Raw genomic sequence first — 23,661 nt, forward strand, 5'->3', positions numbered from 1 at the left:
GTTTCACGCAGATGGCGTTGAGCGTTCTTACTCGCTGACACCGCTTTTAAGCACGATGACACCTCTTTGCCGAGTGGCACCATGGTGTTGACATTACATCTCGTCATCGGATTCGTAGGCGAACTGCACCTCATACTCAGGGGGGATGCTGTAGGCGCCATCCGACGGGTACCTGAACCGCGTCGCACCTTGTTCGTCGTCGTCGGCCATGGGCTCCGGCGTCTGCGGGCCCCTGACCAAGGCAGAGCGAGCGGCTGCGCCTCGCCGCGCTCGCTCCGCAGCCACCACTTGCTCTGCCATCTAGTGAATCGGCCGCCAGGCAGAGCCAAACCTCGTGCCACGTGCACAGGCTGGAACATGTTCATCACTGTCGCGTGTTGCATCATGTGACGCAGTGCGATAGTGGCCCAGTACAGAGACGACAGTTAATTGAAGATACAAAAATGCCTTTCCTACTTAACCAGGCTTTCACAGGTAGCGTTTCAGTATGCACTTTGTCGTCTCTGTAATGTATTGGAAACTATAGAACACTGCTTTATTGACTGCAAGGAGGCCATCGTGTTTTGAGAGATTCTCCAAAGGACTTTTAAAAAAGGATCTTGATGCAAATCCTCATACGACACGATATATTATGTCACCTAAATGTGAAGATGCACCTTTTGACACGCTGCTATTATGGCGTTGCACAGTTTATGGAAAACTGGTATGTTAGATCGGAATGCGAAACCAATAGTGTCTTCGCAGTTACATTTTATTTAGTTGGTTTCAGAACTCAAATACTGTTATGATTAAAAAAAACTTCCAAGCAGACTGGTATTCATCGTTGGTGCAGTGTATCCTCTCGCCTCCATTTTAGAGAAGTGTTTACTGTAATAATTGTACTACGAAGTGTTTATTTTGTGCTTGTAGACGCAGCTATGTAAATGCCTTAAGCAAGTACGTATTATTTTGGTAATAAATATTATAAAAGGAAAAAAGAAGCGATGGTGGCGCAGTGGTTAGCGCGCTCGACTATACTGAACGGCACCAATGGCTGTGGGGCGAAGGATCTAATCCTCACCGTGGCTACCTTTTTTTAGTCAGATGAAGATAATGTAATTTGCGTGCCGTTTTCTGACACGGTTTTCTGATGACGGCGGGGTCGCAAAATGAGCCAAGTAATGTTCTCGCTTGAAAGAGAATAAACACACATAAACAAAATAATTTTGTCGTCGTATAAATTTGCATTATCCATTCCTTCTCCCTTGTGAGCCGGACCTGCTGAACAACACGTATTGTTGAATGAGAATCATAGGTACTTCTGCAAATGGGAGGTTCGTAGAATAAAGGTGCACTGAACTTTTGTTATTTAGATGCGCAATATTATTAGGAAGTAAGCATGAGTAAAACATGTAATGCTTAGAGCGGGTAACTGGTGGTCCGTTAGAGGAGAGACGTACCGAAGATGGCAAACGCTGTCGAAAAATGATGTAGAGTGTTGGCATTTGAAATTTTGCGGGGAGAGAGAGAGAGAGAGAGAGAGAGAGAGAGAGAGAGAGAGAGAGATGAAAAAAATAAACTGGGGGAAAGGGAGGATTGAATTATATGGGAAGAGCTGGTGAGCACATGTAGCCAGCTACTAAGCATTGGGAGTAAATGGGAAGGTGAGCACAAGGAGAGTAAGAAGAAGACGATTAGGATATAAATATGAAAAACGATATTTGCAGGAATACGAGAAATTGTGGGGTATCGGATAGGCTCGGTTAGCGCAGGCCAGTAGTCGATGTCTGAGAAAGCCTTTTGTCCCCGCAATGAACGAAGCAGCAGGTGCTGCTGATTACTTGATGATGATGATAATTAATTATTAGAAAGTGCGAGAAACTCACGACGACTGCCCTTCCGACGATACTTTGCGGACCCTCCAGCGCCAGCAGACGGTCGTAGAAACTGAAGAGCGCGACGCCGTTCGCGTCGGGCTCGATGTTGCCCAGGTCGCCTATGTGCCTGTTCGTGCGTTGAAAAAGATGAAACCGCAGAGCTGAGTTGATTGACTGGGCCCCTAACACTCAACTGCAATTCTGTAGAGTACTGCGCGAAATGTACACGGCGAAGTCCGGGAAAATTGGTAGTTGGCAGTCCGCGCTCTTTCCTCTCGCGTCTCTCCCTTTTTCCCGCACCTCGCGGTGTATATTTCGCGCACTACACTACAGAGTTTAGTACGACCCAACTAGCCTGCAAATATATATATATATATATATATATATATATTTCTTGAGCTCAACTGCAAGCCTACCCATGCCGGATTTGTCTCCAAAAGAATTGTTTATCACCAAGCTTGGAGCTCGCAGTGCTGTTGTAAAAGGGTCTTTGGCGGGCTGCTGTGGGTTTTACTGAGCACTGTATCTGCTGTAAAGGATTTCGTGCCGAGCGGTCACCGTGAACAGCTTAATAAACTTCTTTACTACACTTTTTAAAAGAGTGCTGCATTGTTCAACGTAAGCATTTAGGCTGTTACCTAAGGCACGTAATTGTGTGGATAGATTGCAGTATTCTTTTTTTCATAGCGAAACTGTATATGGCATGGATCCCGGGATTCTTTCGCGTCCGTTGACAGAAAACTATCAGCATCCGTGGCTCATACCCCTGTAAGCACTAAGCATTTATACCTCCTTAAGTAAGCAAAAAATGCAATGCCTCATAGCCCCGTCAGACAGAGGCTACACGCACTCACCAAAGTGAAGCGAACAGTGGTTACATTCTTTGGAACCACGCATACAGCATACAGAACAGCACGTCGAAAACTATTATCATCAATAACTCATACCCCCGTAAGCAATGGCTCATAACCTCGTAAGCAAAAAAAAAAAAATGCAATGGCTCATACCTCCGTAAGGCAAAGGCTACAAGCACTCAGCAAAGTGAAGCGAACAGTGCACACATTCTTTGGTATCACGCATACAAGATACAGAACAGCATACGTTTCAATAAAGAACAAGCTCAAAACAAGCATCCGAACCACATAAGTGATGATGACGATATAAGGCCAAGAGACAATGAAGCCAAGGAAAGCACCGGGGAAATTAGCTGCAATTGATATGTAGAAAATAATAAAGAAAGGAAAATGAAAGTGGACGAAAATATAACGTGTCTCCGGTGGGAGCCGAACCCACAACTTCGGCATTACGCGTGCGTTGCAGTGATGATAAGATGCTCGTTATAACAATACGAAGCACGCAGCGCTGCGTAGCATAGCACGTAGCACGTTTCCCGGTAAAGACTACTGTTGCGCAAGCTGCCGTGGTGACGCGAGCTTGCGACGTGGGGTGCGACGTCCCTAGCCTTTCGTATGTAAAATTACCAGCCTAGCAACTGATTTGAATGTTGTTGCAGCACCGCTCTGGGAGGCGGCGTGCTGCCAAATTGCCATTACTCCTATTACTGTCATTCCTGCCATTACTCTAAAATAGAACCACAACCATTGATCTAAAGCCATAAAACATTGCATACCCCCCTCAGCAGTTGTAGTGGTGGTTTATAATAGCTCCGCTGGACATCTGCTTTCGCAGAGCCGGGATGGCGAATTTTTTTATATGGGTACCGGCCACAGCTTTCAGATGAATGCTCCTACGCGTTAACCATTTGCAGTTATTTTGGCTTCAACAAGTGTATAATTCGTTAATGTAGAATGAGGGAAAGTAAGGTTAGCTTACAGCTGCTTAGTTTTTGGGAATGTTCTTAAATGGGCATGAAAAATATACTTAGACTGACTGATTACTCTTTAAAAATATTTGCATTCGTTCTCAGAAAAAAAATGAAAGGAAGAACTTTTTAGCGGAGAAAATTAAACCTCAGCTTTATTTAAAGTATCGCGAGAGAATGGGAGCGCCAATTGTATAATTGTGACATCACGTATTTTGCCGCATTTTAGTGTATTTGGATATTACATATACAGTAGAGTATTGCGTCAGTTGACATGTTGTTTGCTAAATTATGCGATCCTGGAAGAATAGGACACCGAAGGGGCGGCAATCTTCTCATAAACTTCTAGAATAAAATACAGCGGCTAAGAAAAGTGCAAGCAAAAAGGCTTTGACAATAACGAAAAAGTATCGGTGGAGTGAAACATCATGTCAGTTAAACATAGCCTGACTTGCTCTACTCATGGTCAAAGAGCGGGATATGTTGATGTTGGTTTCGATTAGGCTAAATTTGAGGCGTTGCATTTTTTGTTAATTGCCAGTCTCATAGCTCCGAGTTGCCAACATCAACCCACCGCGGTAGCTAGTGGCTGGCGTTGCGCTGCTGAGCTTCAAGTCGCGGGGCCTGTCGTGGCCGCGGCGGGCACATTTCGACGAGGCAATATGCAAAGACGCTCGTGTGCTTCAATTTAGGTGCACGTCAGAGAACTCCCGATGGTCCAACTTATCCCGGAGCCCCCCACTACGGCATATCTTACAATCGTATTGGGGTTTTTGCTCGTGAAACCCCAGATTTTAATTTACTTTAGTTTTCAGCGTCTCTTTGGTCATGTGGGGCAGGTGCGATAATTTCAAGACAGATTTGGCCACCGTCTTTCGTTTTTGCGTCCTCTTCAGTATGTCAGGGCTTCGCTTGTGAGGAGACTGACTTATCTGCTGTTCATAAAGCGCAATACACCAGTATAACTTCATGTTTAATCTTTCTGCAACTTAGCTGGAACAGGAACATGCAAAAGTGTTATCCCTCAATATGGAGGGGAGAGTGTAGTCTGAATGTGTCGCGGGAAAGGAGAGACATAAAAAGAAGCAGTACGTGAGTCCAAACAGAATTCAGCCAAGTTATCGGGCGATAGAAATAGGACATGTAAGCTGTATATAAAGTGCATGTGTAGTTCCGCACTTAATTAACCAAAGCCTCGAAGTTTACCTTATTTCATCAGTAGGTGCTCCGTGGTCAGCATTGGCCGGATTGTAGTGGGCGGCGGCACTCTTGCAGCCTGCGTTAAAGCGAAATGACGAAGAAAGCTGAAATGACACACGCTCTGTTAACCAGTAATGTACGTTACAAGAAAGGCCTACTTTTTAAAGACATGTGGTGTGCAGGCTCATCGCTTGGAATACATCTTATTTTTACAGAAAAGTGTCTTTCCCATCATTTTTTGTCCTACATGTTTCTTGATTTGTATCATTGTTGTTTTGCTACAAAAAAAGGAAGCATTTGTTTTTGTGTGGCGCATTGTTTAATCATATACTGATGGTTATGTCGGTTCAATTTATGTTGCGTACGTATAATTTTTGTGGTAAGAAACACGTAGCATAGTCGAAAGGCTCTAGTATGTGCGCCTAACAGATCATAGTCGATGTCGAATAAAAGGTAATTTGATGAGATTGAGATAAGCGGGCGTGGTTTTTTTCGGTAAATAACTTAAGAATACTACGTCAGGATAATGTGAGCCTCATTGAACGCAGTAGACAAGCAGTAACGTAACAGCTTTTAAACAGGTTCTCTTTTCAAACACGTCAATATAGGGATACTATAAATGAAGCAACATAGCAACTCTGAGAGCTTATGCAAACGTGGACAGTCTGAAGGAGCCGGAAGAGCCCTTTATTCTGCGCCTCTTACCAGTAGCTCGATAACATGGTTGCTCAAAAGGCCTTCTTGTACTTTCGGCGACAGAGCAGGATGCCTGATTCCATTTAAATTAGGTGACTGTTGGTGTTGCACATAGCTGCAAATCAAATTGTCGACGTTATGATAGAAAAGCTGAAAATTGAAAAAAAGATATATTTTTTACGTGAATTATGCCTTAGCCAGTGCACGCGTTGGCCTAGTTGACATAGGACATTAACATATTCATGTAATGACACAGTACTCTTTCGAGCCTCAAATTTCCTAGCCCGCTTCGGGCTAGGAATCTAGCGCGACCTGAAGAACATGAATAAAGTTTTTCATACCATATCAGCAAACCGGTAGATTATCTACCGGCTGCTACCGCACTCTTCTCTTACTGCAAATGCGCGTTAGTAATCTTAAGATAATAACAGCTACCCGTTCCACGTATCAGAGGTCTCCCTTGAGCTCACCCTCATTAAGGTGCAGTATCACAACTCGCGTTTGCTTCCCTCTCTGCGCTGCTCTCTTTCCATCTGGCTTACCTTGCAGAATGATTTTGCCTTCTGTGGCTCTTTCCGCTGTACTAACTTTGTTTTTCAATGCCATAATCTGTATTTTCGGTGCCATGAGCGAGTGCAAACGAATTCGCTGTGAATGTCTTTTCATGGGTGTATAATGTGACACAGGGAAAAATCTTCGCCGTGGTTATTTTCGTTCGGGTGGCGCACAGTTCAACTCAGTCTCACGGGTCGTCGCCGAGCATGCGCGGTACGGTCTTCCCTATTACTCGTGCGCGTACAACTCGGCGCGCCACCGCGGACAGGACCGTAGAGACCGAGCACACAGAGTTTCCGGCCAAAACTGTGGCGCTGCGATCATTAAGCTACCACGGGAATGGTGGCTGAGACAAGTTCTCGTGGCATTACTTATTACGCTCCTTGGCTTCTCCCCTTCGATCTTACTGCTCCTCCTTATTGCGTGTCATTTATCTACACTTCCAAGTACTCATGATTTTCTATATACAGGGGGGCAATTAGTCTGTGCACATGAGTAATCATTGGGAATTGTTGCATCTATAATGCAATACGTTGTTAAAAACGATCAATTCGCAAAAAAAGAAAGATCATGTTTCAAGTCATAAAGACGAAGTTCTTGCCAGATTCACCTACTGCACATCATTCTCACGCTGACTGCACCGTTATGCTTGCAGCTGCTGTAGACACTAGAACCCGAGTCGCCTGTAGTAATATTTGCATGAACATTTATTGCTGAGCAAAGCCAAAGTGGTAGCAGGAAGGCAAACACGGTGCCCGCCGTTCACTCACCGCCGGTGAGGTCGCCGAACTGGTGCACGTGGAAGCCGTGTCTGCCCGGGTTCAGTCCGGTCACGTTTCCGTGCACCTGCACCTGCGCAAAGGGGTTCTGCGCGAACGCGCGTAAGCGCTGTGAGTTTGTGTATGCAAAGCAGCTCGAGCACACCCGCGCGTCCAGGCAGCGAACGTGCCGTCCGAGAAGCGCGAGAGAATGCGCAGGTTCTAGCTGGACTGCTTCAAGTTTTTGTTTTTTTTTTATTAAAAGAAGGAGCCCACAGAGTCACAAAGAGAGTAATGCAGAGCAGGGACTCTTCAAACTGTAGCGGCGCACTTGGGGGTTTAAGGGAGAACGAAGCTTTAAACCTTGGTGCGTGATATTCGTCTTTCATGAGGGTCTGACATTGGGTGGAATTCTATTGTACCGACTAATCTATCATTGTTGCATTTTATGGCGCTGAATATTGCCAGCACCCGCCCGGGCGGTTCCTTCGAACGCCGTAACGTGTCTGCTTTTGAACTCCAACCCAACAGGACCTCCACGTGACCTCCACTGGGCCTACACATGTTTTATTTTTAACTCAAGCAGAAGTCAGTACTCTCGGAAAAGTGCCTGAATTTGTTGGCGCGTGTTCACGTTTTTATTTTCATATATAATTTTGAAAGGCTTGCTGTTTTACTTTCTTGAACCTAGGATGGTTGTGTACTAATGCATGAAGCACTGGAAGCTCTCGGCGCACTGTCAGCCTAAACGAAAAAAAGTAGCAGCTATTATTCCTTCCTTGCATGTTTCGTTTCAGAAAGGACATTTTGCACGATAGTACCGAATATAGCAGTTAATCGGCCGCCGAATCTCTGCGATGAAATTATTGCAAATACCTGGCAAAAACAGAAAAAAAGGACGGTAAGATAAAGTCAAACGTTAGCATATAACAGAATTTCAATCTTCCTAGAAAAGAAAAAAGAAAGATGTTGCAGGTTGGTCACATATAGAACTCTCTGTAAATTACAAACGACCCGTTACATTGTTTACAGCATTTGGGGCAATCTCCACCACTTGAAAAGCTGGCGCCACCGCCGGCGTGACATGGCATGAGGGATGACGTGGACACAGAGGCCGCATCGGCTGCTTCGGAAGCGCCGAAGCGAGCTGAAAACGAAAGTTTAAGGTCCCACCTACGCCTCGGTTCTGATTAAGTGGTGAGGCTTTACCGCCTTGGATGTCTGCTTGACAACATTTGAAAGTACTATAATAGGTAGTGGCTGCCTTTGGAGGCGTGCAGCATGGTAGGCTACTGCTCGGTGCCGCAGTGCCGGACGTACGCAACGGAGCCCGGTGTCAGCCTTCTTCACACGTAGCCGCAGGGCAAGGAACTGCGTGAAGCTTGGCTGGCGCAACTTAGAACCGGCAGACAGCTATCGGCTACAACTCAGGTATGCAGCAAGCACAGACGCGAGGAACATTTCTGCTACGGCGCCGGGACTGCGCGATGCTCGGTGAGTAGCAGAAAACGCGCACTGATACTCTCGCCCGCGCCCGCTGCCCGGCTAATGTCATCACGGTTTGGCCTATGAACTCGTTGATGCTAGATATTGGCAAGTTCACTGGAGCGGAAAGGGAGCGATCAGACGCACATTAAAGAAAGGCATGGCATATGGTCATGTTTGTGTTATGAATTAATGCACTGGATTACGAAAAAGAAGCAGAGGGAAATCGCACGATGAGAAGACCGATAAACACACAGTGCCGACGCTCTACCAATGCTCTGCTGCTGCGCGTGAGCGGCGCATGTTGTCGTATGGCGGAGCTCATTATCTCGCACTTCGCGAGGCGCTCGTTTCGTAGCGCATCGAGAAGGCCGACGAGTCCTCGCGACGACGTAACGATGCCGAGGTACATTTCCGCGCTCGGTGTCCAGGAAAAACAAACGCGTGCCAAAACAAGCCGCCTGGTGCTGCGCGCGCGTTGCGCGTAAAAAGGGGGCCCGCACCAACACGTTTTCTCAGGGTCCCGCATCCAAGGTTGCGGCACGCTGGTTCCTTGCTTTCCCGATTGAAAGCCCGCATTGAAGTTAAAGCTCGAAGAAACTGCATCATGCTCGATTGCGAATCTACCCGGCAAATTTAAAATACATTTTTGTTAACGCTATCAATCGCAGCACAATTATTAAAAGCTTTAACGATGTAGCATTTGTAGTATGTGTATCGCACGTTGTTTGCGGAAGAAGTAATTGTAAGATGTGTCGTATTAATGTGAAGCTTCGTTTGGCTAGCCAGCCATGATCTCGCGTCTGTCAGTATATATATATATATATATACATATATATATGCGCTTGCGGCAGAAAGGATGTTTCAACCAGGCACCAAAGTTTGGGAGTTGTGGCGCTGGCTAACACTCCAAGAGGTTACTTGTAGTAGTAAAAACATAAATACCCAAGAAAGTGGATTGTAAAACGGCGCCGCGGTAGTTCAATTGGTAGAGCATCGCACGCGTAATGCGATAACGTGGGATCCTTCCCCACCAGCGGCAAGTTGTTCTTTAATGCACCTTCATTTCCACTAATTTATCGTTATTAGCAAGTAAAGTAATTTCCCCTATGTTTCCCTTGGTATCGTTGTTTGTTGGCTTCTTATGAAATGATTAGCAAAATCGGGCCCCTGGGTTAATCTTCTATCTTCTTCGCGCGTATATATATATATATATATATATATATATACACACACACACACACACATATATATATATATATATATATATATATATATATATATATATATATATATATATATATATATATATATATATATATATATATATATATATATATATATATATTCAGTTCAGTTTATTGTCTTTAAAGACCCTTGGAGGGGGGTATTACATAAAAGGTGGGTTTTATATAAGTTCGACGTTATGTATGCATCATTAGCTATATGCAAAGGGTTCAATCAAACGCTGTTGGAACAAAGACGGGGGCAAGCGATGTCAACAATGTCAGCAGGGAGGTCGTTCCAGTCTTCAGTTGCTCGAGGGATGAACGAGGCGGCAATATGAGCGGTTCGGGCACGCGGGCGTGCGACTTGCTGGGGATGACCGGTGCGGTGAGAGATGCGTGCTGCGGGAACGATGTATGGCGCGTGATTAAGGGTGCTGAAAAAGAACTTGTGATAGAGCTCAAGACTAGTAACGCGTCGGCGATTAGATAGTAGTGTTAATCCGGATTCTGCTTTAAGTGCAGAAACACTGACATCGTATGAATATTGTGAGTGAATGAACCTAGTAGCGCGGTTCTGAACAAATTCAAGTGAGCTGATAAGACATGCATGATGTGGGCTCCAGATTGCAGATGCATATTCCAGTTTTGCTTGAACAAGTGATTGCTATGGAAGCACTTTTACGTTTTGTCGGGCCTGACGGAGATTACGCTTTAAAAAGCTTACTGCCTTATTAAAATAGGATATAATGTTGGAAATATGTTTATGCCAGGACAGATCATTGCAGACAGGGACACTTAGGCAGTTATATGACTCGACTAGTTCGAGAGGCATGCTTCCAATTTGGTAAAGAAATACCAGGGGATTACTGCTATGAGTGACTGATATAACTTTAGATTTTTTATCATTAAGTGTCATTAACCAATCGTCACACCATGTTACTATGCTGGCGAGGTCTTTCTGCAGGGCTGTTTGATTGAGGGTGGTACGTATAGCGCGTATAGCACAATCATCGGCGAACATTCGGATGTTAGAGGACGTATGTGAAGGTAGGTCAATAATATATATTAAAAATAATAGAGGGCCAAGAACAGATCTTTGAGGGACGCCTGATGTTACTAGTACAGGGCTAGATAGGTGACTATGTATAATGACATATTGTGGGCGGTTACTAAGAAATTCTATAATCCAATTTATAATATGAAGATGTAAGTTAAATTTTCTAAGTTTCAGTATTAGACGCTGATGAGGGACTTTATCGAAGGCCTTAGAGAAGTCCAGAAAAATTATGTCGGTTTGTATGTTAGTGTCAAGGTTAGTGTGAACATCGTGCCGAAAGGTGACCAGCTGTGTCTCCAGTAGAGTGCTATGCATAGCTAACAGATAAAAGTACTAAAATGTCTCCAGTCGCCAGCCGCGCTGCACTATTGCGTGTATTTGCGGGCTGCTTTCATGCTCAGAAAAACACTTTTATGTAGCCTGTCTTAAGCAACAGAAAGCTGTATCGGGAGTTTCTGAAGTTGCTCTAGAATTTTCTCATTTATACTTTTTATCTAATAATAATATTTGAGAAGTTAATAAATTAAGTAAGCCCAATTATATAATTAGGTTGCATGCAAAAAATGATCCGAGTATCTCCAAGTTGTCCGAATCTCCTTATTCAAAGGACCTGTTTTTCGCTGTGACTGAAGTCTTTGTCCCGCGCTTGACGATTTTGAATGTTTGTGCGTGTGACCGAGTCGCGCAAACTGTTGCTGTACAACTAGGTCCTCCCCGTCTCCCCCCTACCTTCAAGCCCACCCACCCGTTTTCGTGCCCGGTGGCATTTGAAAGGAAACTATTTCTTGAAGCACCGATGGTTGGAGGGGGCAGAAGCATTGCGTATATTTTGGTTAGGTCACGGACTATGACCACTTGAAAGGTGGCCTATAACCTATAACGTGTGGCCTATAACTTATGTTCCGCGACAGCCGTTGCGATCACGGCCCAAGCGCTAAGCGCAAACGAACACTCGCTCATGACCACCGCTCTTCGACGCATTACGGCGCAACGAGGCAAGAGAAAGGAATAGAATGAAAGGAAATTAACAGCAGGGACAAAATATGACCCTTCGGCTCCCGTGGTAGTGTGTGCAGAGAACAGAATAGGTGCGAATAGGCGCTTGCATCTGTCGAGTAGTGCTGGAGCCTATGAACTTGCGCAAGGGGGAAAAAACAACCTTACAAACGAACGTGCTTGTTATTGTGCTAGTCGCTACATAGACTCCGTTAAGAATATAGCGAAAAGATCGACACAAATATTTTCTATATCTTGTCTCCCTGTGGTTTTCTTTTCACGCTGACTTCCATGCACAAGTTTTACAAAACTTATGCACGACGTGGCGTTGTCTGATTTCTGCCATTTCGAAAATACCTTGGATGTGTCGTATTTTGCATTTGTGTGAGTTCGGAGCATTAATCCCGTCTACCTGCTTAGAAATGGAGGCAAAGGCTGCTACTGTGATTTGAGCGGGAATATTTTAACACTTCTTCGGAATATACACATCTGTTGCACCGCCAAAGTTAGATCGCGATGGTTAAGAAATGAGTTTTCAGTGGCAAGTCCCAGCTACAACAGCCGACGAGCTAGAGCGGAGCCAAAACTTGACTAAAGCCTACCGAATGTTGCATAAATAGGAACACCAGGTACACGCATGACTTCCGGCTAAAGCGTTGGCTCATTCGCAATCAAATTTTGCGTTTAACTAGCATTTGACGGTGGAAGCAGTCCTATATCATGTCTGAATGCGTAATTTGACTGTTTCGTGCAGAATAAATTATACGTGCCAGTTGTCTATGGCAACGAAAACAAAAACAAGGAATGTTACGCAAATTCAACGCACATGTTGTAATCGTTGCGAAACGACGGTTTTAGAGAAGTCAGTAATTAAATTCTATACAACTAAATTTAATGCGCACAATTGTGCCTATTTCCGTCGTATACAACGTGTATTCTCGTCGAATGTTTACGTTTGAGCAGTTTTGTTCACAAGCTATGCCAAATGCAAACACCAAATCAGACAGATTCGCCGTGTGAGACGTCGACCCAATGAAGGCGCTTTGTGATAATTGCAGGGCGAAGAGAGGCGCATGCACAGAGAAGTACGACACCTAAGTAATTACATTTAAGAATGATATATACCCGTTGTGTCACAGTGCAAGTGAGCCGATGCCTGGAAACAGTGAATGTCGCATATAGCGGAAGCAACGTACATCTCATCATGACTGCTACAGGCATCTTCAACAATACGGCGTGTCGCTAAATTGCACAAATGCTAATCGCGTTAGCGTCGGCAGTCATCGTGAAACGTCTTCTGCCGGAGTTGCCAAATTTACTATATTTGGGCTAGCCCATTTTTTAGTGGCAGTAGTTGACCGCTTAGTTAAGACGAAGGCACACACACACAAAAAAAGACGACGACTCACGAGCGCTACTCACAACATTGGCATTCAAGATGTACCAACAAGCCCATTTCGCCACACTTGCCCATTTTTGGGCGATATTGCATCTGCTGCTAGGTATGTTTGATTAGTAGACTGGTTTAATGGTATTGGAATTTTCTTTGTTTTCCTGACAAGATGTGACAAAATTGGGAGGCCATGTCGAGCTAAATTCATTCACTTGTTTTACCGTTCTTTTAGCTGTATTCGCTTCCAAAGGACCACATGACAGAATAGCGAAATTATGGCGCACGCGCTGCACCGCGTCGACTGCAATCAGCCAAGGACGACGGCCTTTAAAAAATTTACAATCGCTATGTGTGTGGTCGCTAGTAGAAATTCAGGCCTGTTCTGGAACAGATGGAAATTTCGAAGCCGTTTTCGCGATGCTGACATCGAGAAGATTTCGCCTCGTTTATTGTTCAAGTGTGAATGCCTGCCGCGGTGAGGCCGCATGGCCTTGGCGGCTGAGTTTGCACTAACTGCGCTTCCTCACTGCATGTCTCAGAGAGGAACAGTGGTCCTCGCCAGACGTATAAATGAACGCCTTCAACAAGAACTCTCGCAACTGACGTGACGCTGAATTACAAAGTTAAAGAACCGCGCGTGGTCTTGTTCGACAGCTCTTACCCTCTCCCCTCAACGTCCGCGGTACCTGACAAACTTTCTATTGAGAATGCTGTAAACGGAAACAATATTTGACAATTACCAGTTTCCTTATATAGGATTCGAGCAGTCGGGCTCACGAAATAGGCGCCTCTGCACCAATACATAAATAAAAAGCATTGTTTTCCCAGCTTTATCCCTGCTTTTCGAGGATGAAAACGGAGAACAAGCAGAATCATTATCCCAAAATTCAGTTTAACATTCTTCTAATTGTTGCATTAAAAAAATATCTCAGCGATACTCTTATGTCGTCAGTTTCTAATTTAGTTCTAACATTATTTATAAGAAAACACACACATACGCGCGCATGCACAACGCACACACGCACAACGCACACACCCTCAACGCACGCAGACTGGCAAATCCGCCTGCACCTTGGCCAATCCACCCTTGTGGGTAAGGAGCCATTTATTGGAAATAAAACAAGAACGAACTTCAGTCATTCCTTCGGCTGTGAACATATTTACTGCGACAGCAGCATTCTTTCTCCGTGGAGATCGCAGGAAAATTAACACGAATTATTACTCTAAGGAGAGAAAATGAAAATCCAGAAACAATGACGCAAAATACAACAACATCTGGTTGTTCGTAATTGCACAATCAGGCAAATTGAAATAAAATATGAATGACGGATTCAATGACGTACTCAATTATGAATGACGTAACTGACAAAAATTACTAATGTCGTATTTGAGAACGAGATATAAAATATCGCGTCAATGAGGAATTGCGAGAATAAAATAATTTTAGTGAAATGATCAGCGAAGAGACAAGTAAGAAGCCAAAGAAAAAAGAAATTAACGCAGTAATTGTTTTGTTTCAAAAATCAAGTGACACACGACAAGCATCGCTGTGGCTAAAGTGTGAGGCCCCTGATGACGGCGTGACAGCGAAATCTGGGAAAGTGGAGCTTCAAGAAGCCGTTCTCTCTCGTTTGAAGATGTACAGCATAACAAATACAAATCATCTAGCGATTCACTGTATTATACGTATTGCATAGAGGGAACCACCACCAAACCAGTTCCGTATAATAAAAATTTAATTGATGGAAGCGGCAACGTGACCTGGCGAGATCCTAAAGTTTCAAATTTGCAATCGCCACTGACGTCACGCTGCTTCTTCAAGGAAAAATTGAGCTATTGAAGATCTGAGGAAGGTGCCTGCAAATAAATTGCTGAAACCATATCGTAAACATTTTTTAATGCATATCGCTGCAATTAAGTAAGCCGTGTCCGGTGAGATAAGGTTCACGGGTCCACTAGGCATCAGGCTGGTTAAGTCGACCATTTTATTTAAGTATAAGCAGTAGTGGACAGGTACCCATAATAAACAATGGTACCCATAATAAACAAGTTTGCAGAAACTGAATATTTGAACGCGTTTAAGAGAGTTGCGATAACTGCCATGGAAAGCGAATAGACACCGAGAGACTAGCAATGACAGCTGACGATTTCTTAGAGGGGAGTTTTCGTTGTACTGGAACAGTTGCTAATAATGCAGCTATGAATATACGCCTGTAATCCGGAAGGAGAAAAAAAAGGACACGCAAAGAGGACAGACAATGCCTGCACCAGACTTGTAAAATAGTCAACTATCAGTGGCTATTACATTCTCTGCTTAAAGCTGAGTAAGATAAGTTTGGAGCTAATAATTAAATAACGGAATCATGTAGGTTTACCCTTTCGAGGGAAAATGCCGTCAAAATCGATCTTAATGCCTGGATCAGATGCACCGATTGAGTCAACATGTTGAATCTTCCCATTCAATGGCTCTAGCGGTGTCTGTACATATACAATCTGAGGGATGCGTAGTCGCGACCAATCAACGATAATGATAATAAAAAAAAAAAATCATGTAGAAACTCCTCCGCGAGTTGTCTAAGTGTGCGTAAGCACTGCGCCACTTGCTCATCTCCACGCAGCCCAATTTCGTTATCAATGTTATGAAACCTAATCGACCATTATAAACCCTTATCGAGCCCCTACGGTCGTTATCAACATTATCGAACATGATACGGCCCTTATCAACTCTTACCGGTCCTTATAGACTGGATGTCCAGCGAAGCTGTTGCAAAACCACCGCTACAATTGCTGAGGGGAGTATGCAATGTTTTATTGGTGGCTCGGATGCTCGTTTCGAGCTTGGTCTTTATTGAAACGTATGCTGTTCTGTGTGTTGTGTGGGTGTGCACTGTTCGCTTCACTTGCATTTTTCTAAGCCAATGCATTTGTCTTGCGTGACGGACGGACAAATTTCTCGTTGGGAAGGCGTAGAAATGCTTTCGCATTTGAAAAACATACTCGGTTGATTAAAGATAACATATTGTGATCGTTTCTGACGACAATCGTAAATATTTAAAAATTGCCGAACTTTAAAAATACGGATCTGCCTCACAAACATGGTAACTTTGCCTCTATATAGAGAACGTTATTCGCCGCAAACCTTGAAATGAATAAGGCATGCTATCAAAATAACAGGAAGGAAAAAATTCGGCAGAGACGCTTAAGACTGCTTACGTGTGGGAAAAAGAAAGCATTATACCGTTTGTTGACCTCGAACGCCAGGAACGCAAGGATACACTCATGACGTGGCGCCACCTCCTCCCCATTGGCTGCGCCGTGACGTGCCCAACGACGCACTCCCTAGGTCACACCTTCGGTCAGCCAGAACCGCGGATCCGCCGTGGCGTCGCGGAAGAGTCTCGCACCTCGGAGGCCCAGGTTAAGTTCCCATCCAGACCAAAACTTACGATCTTTTCTTTACACAGCCATTAATTTATTCTATTTAGAGGAAACCCCCTGAAAAATTTGACGTCAATCCGAGCATTTTTTTACATGCTTTACTCCTTGCGCCGTCAAACATTTTGGTACCATCTTTCGGTCACGCCGGCGGCTACGGATTTTCGCATAATGGGCCATATAATGCTTTCGCATTAATAAAACAAGCGAAATTGTAATTAAATAAGTGTGAACTTTGCGATAGAGAAATAAATTTTATAGATAAATAATGCATAATTCCTTTGATGCGCACAAGTTTTTGTATGATATGGTATCGCATGTGGTGATACGCTGCATGTTACAATATCGTATTGCAAGCACATGCGCAGATTTCAGTATTCTCAGACTCACCAGATTTCAGTATCCTCTTTCAATTGAGTTCGTGTGTATTGGTTTGTGGAGCATCAATTTCAGAGATGTTTGGCCAACGTCCTAGTTATAAAGCTATCGATTTCTTTAGCCACTTTGCCACCTTTGGATGGGGGTCGGCCGATCTCACGACTTAAAAACAGGGAGGAGAGTAAAGAATGGAGAGAGACAACTGAATAACTAGGTGTGTGGAACTGGGCGTCTGCCACAGGTCATGCGATAATTCTTGGCCCGCCGGTGACCTCGTGCACTAAGTTAGGAAAAGGGCAGGAAGGTGTCCGCCAGTTGCGAGCGCCCCATCCGAAACGGGCGCTTCCGCGTCGAGTAGTGTCGCGTATATATATATATATATATATATATATATATATATATATATATATATATATATATATATAAATATATATATAATTTGAAAGTTGAAAGTTAGCACTTTGATCGCTGGTCCATAGATTGAGTGGCAGGGAGAAGGGGCAGCGCCCCGTCTCTCGTTTAAACGGGCCGTAACCACGTCTTTCGTTCTGTTCAGACCTGTGTCAGAAGCGTGAAATGTGTCCACATAGACCACAACAATAACACACAGGACGAGGCTACCGTCAGGGTGTGTAGTACGGGTGCCCTGCGATAGGTCTGTGTGCTGTTTGTCTGCGTTGCCCCATAATCTTAAGAAAAGAAAACAGGGAGAATAATAGGTTCGCCTGTCTAAACGTTCCCCAGCCCTTGCAGGAATACCTAATTTGACCAGGGTGAACGCATCAGCCGCTACGGCAACCCACAGGCACATGTGCACTCACCTCCTTAATGAACTGGACGGTGCCCTTTATGGTTCCTGTGGTGAGGACGGCCACTGCCCTGAGCACAGGCGGGTCTGGTGTAGGGTAGTGAACTTGGCACATAACTGTCGTGAGCGTCACCACTGCCATCAGCGACGAGAACACCAGGTGATGCATGGCGAAAAGTTGTTTCTGCCGCGACTGGCTTCTGCTCTCGCGCGTTAGACTTTCATCGACGGGGGCCTGCCCTGCGGGAAGTGGCTACCGAGGTCGCACAGCGCACAGCGTCGATGGTTGGGCGAATACCTGTTTGGATGGCGCAGTCCTATCGCAGCCACCGACGACGACTGGGTCGCTCGCTGTCTCGCCGCTATCGCCTTTCCACCGCGCTCGTCTCGCATTGCGCGCGTCGACTAGCCGCCGCTGGGCGTGCCGGCATCGCGAGAGTTTCCTTTGCGCGCGTGAGGGGGGGTCTGCGTGTTTTGGCGTCAGAGAAGCGACGGCACACATTTCGCTGCATTGAAGAACGTGCCAAGAATGCATTTGCGACGGAGCGTTTCTTTTTGTTTCTGTTTCTCCTGTTCCACTGGCAGAAAATTACAAAGGAAGGTATGGGATGGGCTCTACACTGCTCAGTTACAATGGTTTCGCGAAAGAAGAAAGAAGGGAGGTTATGTGACGAGCAGAACGTGGATCACAGTTCAAGATCACCATACAGCACTTCAGCAGTACTCGTTGGAGAGCATTTTCTATTCCGAATGAGCGCCGATTTTCTTGTTCAGCAACACATCTTTAGTTGAAGCAAATGCAATTAGCTCTCTCAGCGTGTTGTTACAGGGCCCGAAATAATGAACAAGCTGCAGCTATAGCCATTGGTTTAGAAGGAGGTTACTACAGACCAGCTTTTACTACTTGTGTCCCTAGTATATCCTGTTCGTGCTCGTAGGCGTTTTTAAAATTTCTGATTCTTCTCAGCCTGAAGACAGGAAGTCTGGAACAACACAACAACATATCCTAAACAAAGATGGAAACAAACTGGAACGAGACGCGGCATTAAATTACATCCGAAAGATAACAGTCGAATCTTTCCAAGGTAATGACGAGGTTGTACTTGAGGAAAAAAAGAGAATGAAAGAGGACCAGATGTAGAAGGAGCTGGTGCTGACAAATTTCATCTGGAAGAAAGCCGAAGAGAAAATTCTGAAGCGCACAGCCACGGAGCTAGACGAAGGCAGCCGTTGGGCTGATTAATGAGCTAGGTCCAAAAAATAAGGAAGCACTGTTGAAAACAGTAGAAAAAAGTTTAAAAGATCGACGAATACCAGACTGTTGGCGACAAAGTAGACTGAATTTAAGTTTTAAAGGTAAGGCGGACAAAGATAGAATTCACTCATGAACTGTTGACCATTACATCTGTAATATGCAGGTTATCAATGCAGACAATTAAATTAAAGCTGCAAGCATGGGCAGATAATAATGTCATTCTGGGAGAACTTCACAATGGACTCAGAATAGGTCTGGATGATAATTAATTTGACGTTACTCAGTGTATTGAAATATCAAGAGTAGAAAGGAGACCATTATATGTGGCCTTTTTAGACATTACAGGAGCATATGACAACGTAGACCGCAACATTTTGTAAGATATTCTGGAAGGGGAAGGCTTGGGCGACGATTTTATACAGCTTTTGAGGGAGATTTACCAAGAAAATACCGTTTGCGTTAAATGGGAAGGGATGAGAAGCGAGGAGAAAGTTGATATCAACAAAGCACTGGCGCAGGGGCGCCTTTCATCCCCACTGTTGTCTGTGATATACATGGTGAGGATGGAAAGGGTGCCAGAAGAAATTAATATCGGGTTTAACCTCTCATAGAAACAGGCGGTACAGTAGCAGAGCAGCAGCCTCCAGGTTTGCTTTATGCGGACGACATTGTGTTGCTATACAATAGTAAGCTGTTGGGCTAGTTGGTTTGACACGATTTTTGCAGAGAGGAGCGCAGAAGCGTTGCGTCTTTCCTGTCCACGTCTCTTTTTTCCGCAACGCTTGTGCGCTCCCCTTTGTAAAAATAATAAAATTATGTTGCTAGCTAACAAGCAAAGTGATTTGCAACGTCTGGCTAATATCTGCCAACAGGAAGGCGAGAAGTTATGTCTGAAATGTAGCATTAAAAAAATCAGATGTTATGACATTCAATGAAAACATTGAACAGACAGTGTCAATTCAGGGCCAGAAAATACCTGGGGTAAAAGAATATAAATACCTTGGTATATGGATGAATGAAGGCAACATATATATGGAAATAGTGGGTTTTTTCTCCTTTTGTTTTTCTCTTCTTTTTTCTTTTTAACATAGGTAGGACATTAGGCAATATAATAACAAGAGCTAGGTGGGGCAACCCACTGCCCCGTTTCAAAGAGGACGCTCATAGCATCCATCCATCCATCCATCGTGGCCCACACAAGAGGCTGCGTTTCCGCCAGAAAACTCGCCTTCGTGCATAACGTTTGCCGCCAGCGCTAGCGGGTAAACGTTACGGTTACATAAGCTGCAGTTGCCGGGAAGCGTGAGAAGCAGTCAGGGATATTTGAATGCTATCGCTTTCCGCTGTTAAAGGCGAAGCTTAAGCGCCCTCCTAATTTGGTTAGCTCAAATGGCTCTAAGAAATAAGTTCACACTTCTCCTCCTTTTATTTTACTCTCATAATGAATAAATTATAACTACGACAGCTGTTCAACTAGTGTGGTTATTTCATTGTGTGCCAATGTTTCACACACGTTCGTGGTTATTAGGGGATGAAGGTAACCAGGACTCGTTATGTGTTAGTCTGGGATCAACTGGTCATGATTCGCTACACTTGAGCTGCCTCGAACATGCAACCGATATAGAAACCGGCTGCACTGTGTTTCAACAAGTGGCATGCAGTGATTTCATAAAAAATTAGCGCAGCGCAAATATGAGATGTGTTGAAAGGCGCCTATTGGGGGGGGGGGGGGGGGGGGTAACAAGGCATATCTTGTTGTGCTGTTTTTCTTGTTAAGTATCTTGTCTAAGTGTTTCGGATATGTGCTTATTATATAAGCAGCTCTTCTCAATAAATATTTCAGTGGTGAGCTAACATATGTTCGGTCCATTTCTTTCTTATAGTCCGTGTCCTTTAGCGCTTCGCAGTTTCCGGCGTGAACACGCACCAACTTGGCTGCCTGTCGGTTCTTCGGCTGCAGTGAAGAAGTGCACGCATAGCGGACACTTGAAGCGCACAATGCAGCTCTCCATTGCAGGGTGTATGCACAAGGCGTGGAACATTCGAGCTCGCTCACAGTTTACCCATTCCGACAAGGTTTGCAGGCACGCGTGCGCTAATATACTTCTGGTAACGTTGATGTATGCGTACATGCTGTGACCATACCACCTGACATTACGTCCTTGTGCGCATTTTCGCTTGAACGTCGAGGTGTTGTTACATACTTAGGAAAATATTTATTTGTGAGCCTTACATTGCTTCTGCATCGGTATAATAATCTGTGGAACCGTACATACGTTTATGTGTTTGTACATTTCTCCGTTCTCAGTACTAGCATCGCCAGCGCCTCCCTAAAGTTCGCATATTTCTCTCTCATTTGGCGACATTATTTAGAGCGCAGCTCTTTGGCGCCAATTCCTGCGGCGAGCGTCGACTTTGTACCTCGTAACCGAGCGAACGAGCATAGCGAAGGATGAAAGCGAACGCGGAGCGCAGCGGGAAATGAAAGACGGCGATAGCGAAGAGAGCGCGAGGAGGAAAGCGGAGCAGAAGGGTGCAGCGGAACCATGAGGCGAAAAGCGGAGGATGGGTGTGGCGAAAGCGTTAGAAGAAGAGTGTCGAGCAAGACGGGATTTGAGGCGACGATGGATACGAGATCGCGCCAGAGTAGCACGCGTCATCTGTATGGAAAGAAAGCGCTGGATCAGCGGAGGTCTGCCTGCGTTGGCTGCTGTGAATCACGCCCACACATCACCCACGCGCTGCCTAACCTAACCTAACCTAACCTAACCTAACCTAACGCTCCCTTTGCAACGTGTCGCACGAGGCAGATCGTCCAAATATATCGCGAAACGAAAACAAGTATAGAGCTGCGCTCAAATTTTGTATTAGGAAGTATCGTAATCGTCGATGTATATTTTTGTTCTCTCCGACACAACGAGTAGCCGGCATCAAAGCACCCACATCACATTAAAATTAACGCGAATAAAAGAAAATATATATCACTGATTAGTGGACGCTAGCTGGAGCTTCACAGCAAGGCTTTCGGTTCTCGTTATGCGCATAGCAAAAACGAAAGAAACTTGCAATTCGCTCATCGTGTTTACTTCATTTATTTATTTGCACGAACACTTACGTGCACAATGTATCTGGTGCCTTGTCGCTGCCGCCACACTGCTTATCGATTAAATCGCGTTCACGTCAAGTACGCGAAACGCGATTCTCGTGCATTGGGGAGACGCTGAAGATCCTCTGGTGTTCAAAATTTAGCCGGAGTCCCCTACAATGGCGTGCCTCATAATGAAATGGTGGTTTTGGCGCATAAAACCTCGGAATTCAGTTCAATTCAATTGACTAAGTACTCGTCATTGTGTGTATGAATGTGTATATGTCGCTACATTTGCTATTTCCCTTATGTGACTTCTGTATATTCAACAGACAACAAAATATTGTAGAAACACGAGCGACGAAGCTTACCACTAATAATAAATAAATAAATAAATAAATAAATAAATAAATAAATAAATAAATAAATAAATAAATCCCTATAGCATGCGCCACGTCCCGTCATTGCAAAGCTAAGGAAAGTATCCCACAGAGACACGGTAGTGTGCTCTTGCGACAGCCTGCTCGAAAACCTTATTTATTCAGGCTATGGACAACCTTACCGACTCGCATATTGTTTTCCTGATCACTGTGGCACTGGCCTTGATCAAACACAGGTAAAGAAAAGAAGTGCAATTGCAGTGCATTCGACTCGTCGACGTGCATGCTATGTTGTCCTGATAGGGCCAACATCCACGTCCACCATCCTATGTGGCTGCGCGTGGTCGCCTTTAGCCCACTATTAGGCGACGTTGATTGAATTATCAATGGGATAGTTGCCGGTCTATCGGATTGTCTTGGCGTCGTGGTACTCTGGCACCAGAAGTGGCGCAGCACAGGCAGAGTTAAGCTCCGTAGTAAGGGATCATCTTCTTCTTGTGATCCGTTACAATGAACGATGCGAACTTGTTGTGGGTGAGTCCGTTACCCCGCGCTGGGTGTTGAATTTCAGGGACGGGTAACCTGGCGGTGAGCTTTGATAGTATTTATTCGCGCTGTGTGCACGTCGAGGCTCAACATGTTGCTCTGTTTCGGCCAGTGTCAGAAAGGGAATGGATTGAATTGACGGGTCATATTATGCCGCTCTTCAAACCTAACGAAGTATTAGCAATGCAATATCTTGTAAGAAAATGACTATCGCTCTAGGTACCACGAAAGTACTGTTAGAAATTTATTATTGAGCGCATGGTCCGGTCGTTTTGTGTCTCCCTTTTGTCTTCGTATATTGCGCTGTAGTAATTACGAAAAAAAAAGAACTTTCTTTTTTTCAAATGTTTATTTGTACTGAACACAAATATAAATTGAGAAAAAACACCTTGCGAAAAAGATGTGAACCATTGCTTGTAAAAGCAATCCTATAGACCAGTATTCTGGAAGGGTTCCTTTAATTTGTCACTATTATGTTATTTATTTTCGCCCTTGGCTTGCGTGAAGCCGTGACTTTGCTGTCGCCGGTATCGGTCGCTCAGGGAGACGGATGATGATAAATTAAATGAATCCGAGGAAAGAGAAACTTTTCTGTACAGTACTTTTTATCGTGATCGCTTTAGTTCCGCAAGTGGTGCATATAGGTTATAAAAAATCAGAAAGCGTATTTTTTGTAGATTTAGGAACGAACATTTCTTTAATTTTGGTTCGTACAGGGTCAAACGTT

The 23,661-nt window shown here is 44.5% G+C and overlaps 1 protein-coding gene and 1 long non-coding RNA gene across 3 annotated transcripts in view; one reads left to right on the top strand and one right to left on the bottom strand.

The window, feature by feature from the left end:
* LOC126521237 (superoxide dismutase [Cu-Zn]-like) overlaps positions 1-18,061 on the bottom strand; it is a 36,983-nt gene extending 18,922 nt beyond the window's left edge. The window contains exons 1-4 of the mRNA XM_050169883.3: positions 17,682-18,061; positions 6,900-6,996; positions 4,885-4,954; positions 1,866-1,983 (exon numbers count right to left, since the gene is read on the bottom strand). Coding sequence (XP_050025840.1) covers positions 1,866-1,983; positions 4,885-4,954; positions 6,900-6,996; positions 17,682-17,837 — 441 coding nt within the window. The 5' untranslated portion in view covers positions 17,838-18,061. The remainder of the gene's footprint in view (positions 1-1,865; positions 1,984-4,884; positions 4,955-6,899; positions 6,997-17,681) is intronic.
* The window catches only part of LOC140218933 (uncharacterized), a 263,727-nt gene that overhangs the window by 146,001 nt on the left and 94,065 nt on the right, over positions 1-23,661 (top strand). The gene's annotated exons all lie outside the window — the stretch shown is intronic.

This window comes from Dermacentor andersoni, chromosome 6 (assembly GCF_023375885.2).
Source record: "Dermacentor andersoni chromosome 6, qqDerAnde1_hic_scaffold, whole genome shotgun sequence".
NCBI lineage: Eukaryota > Metazoa > Arthropoda > Arachnida > Ixodida > Ixodidae > Dermacentor > Dermacentor andersoni.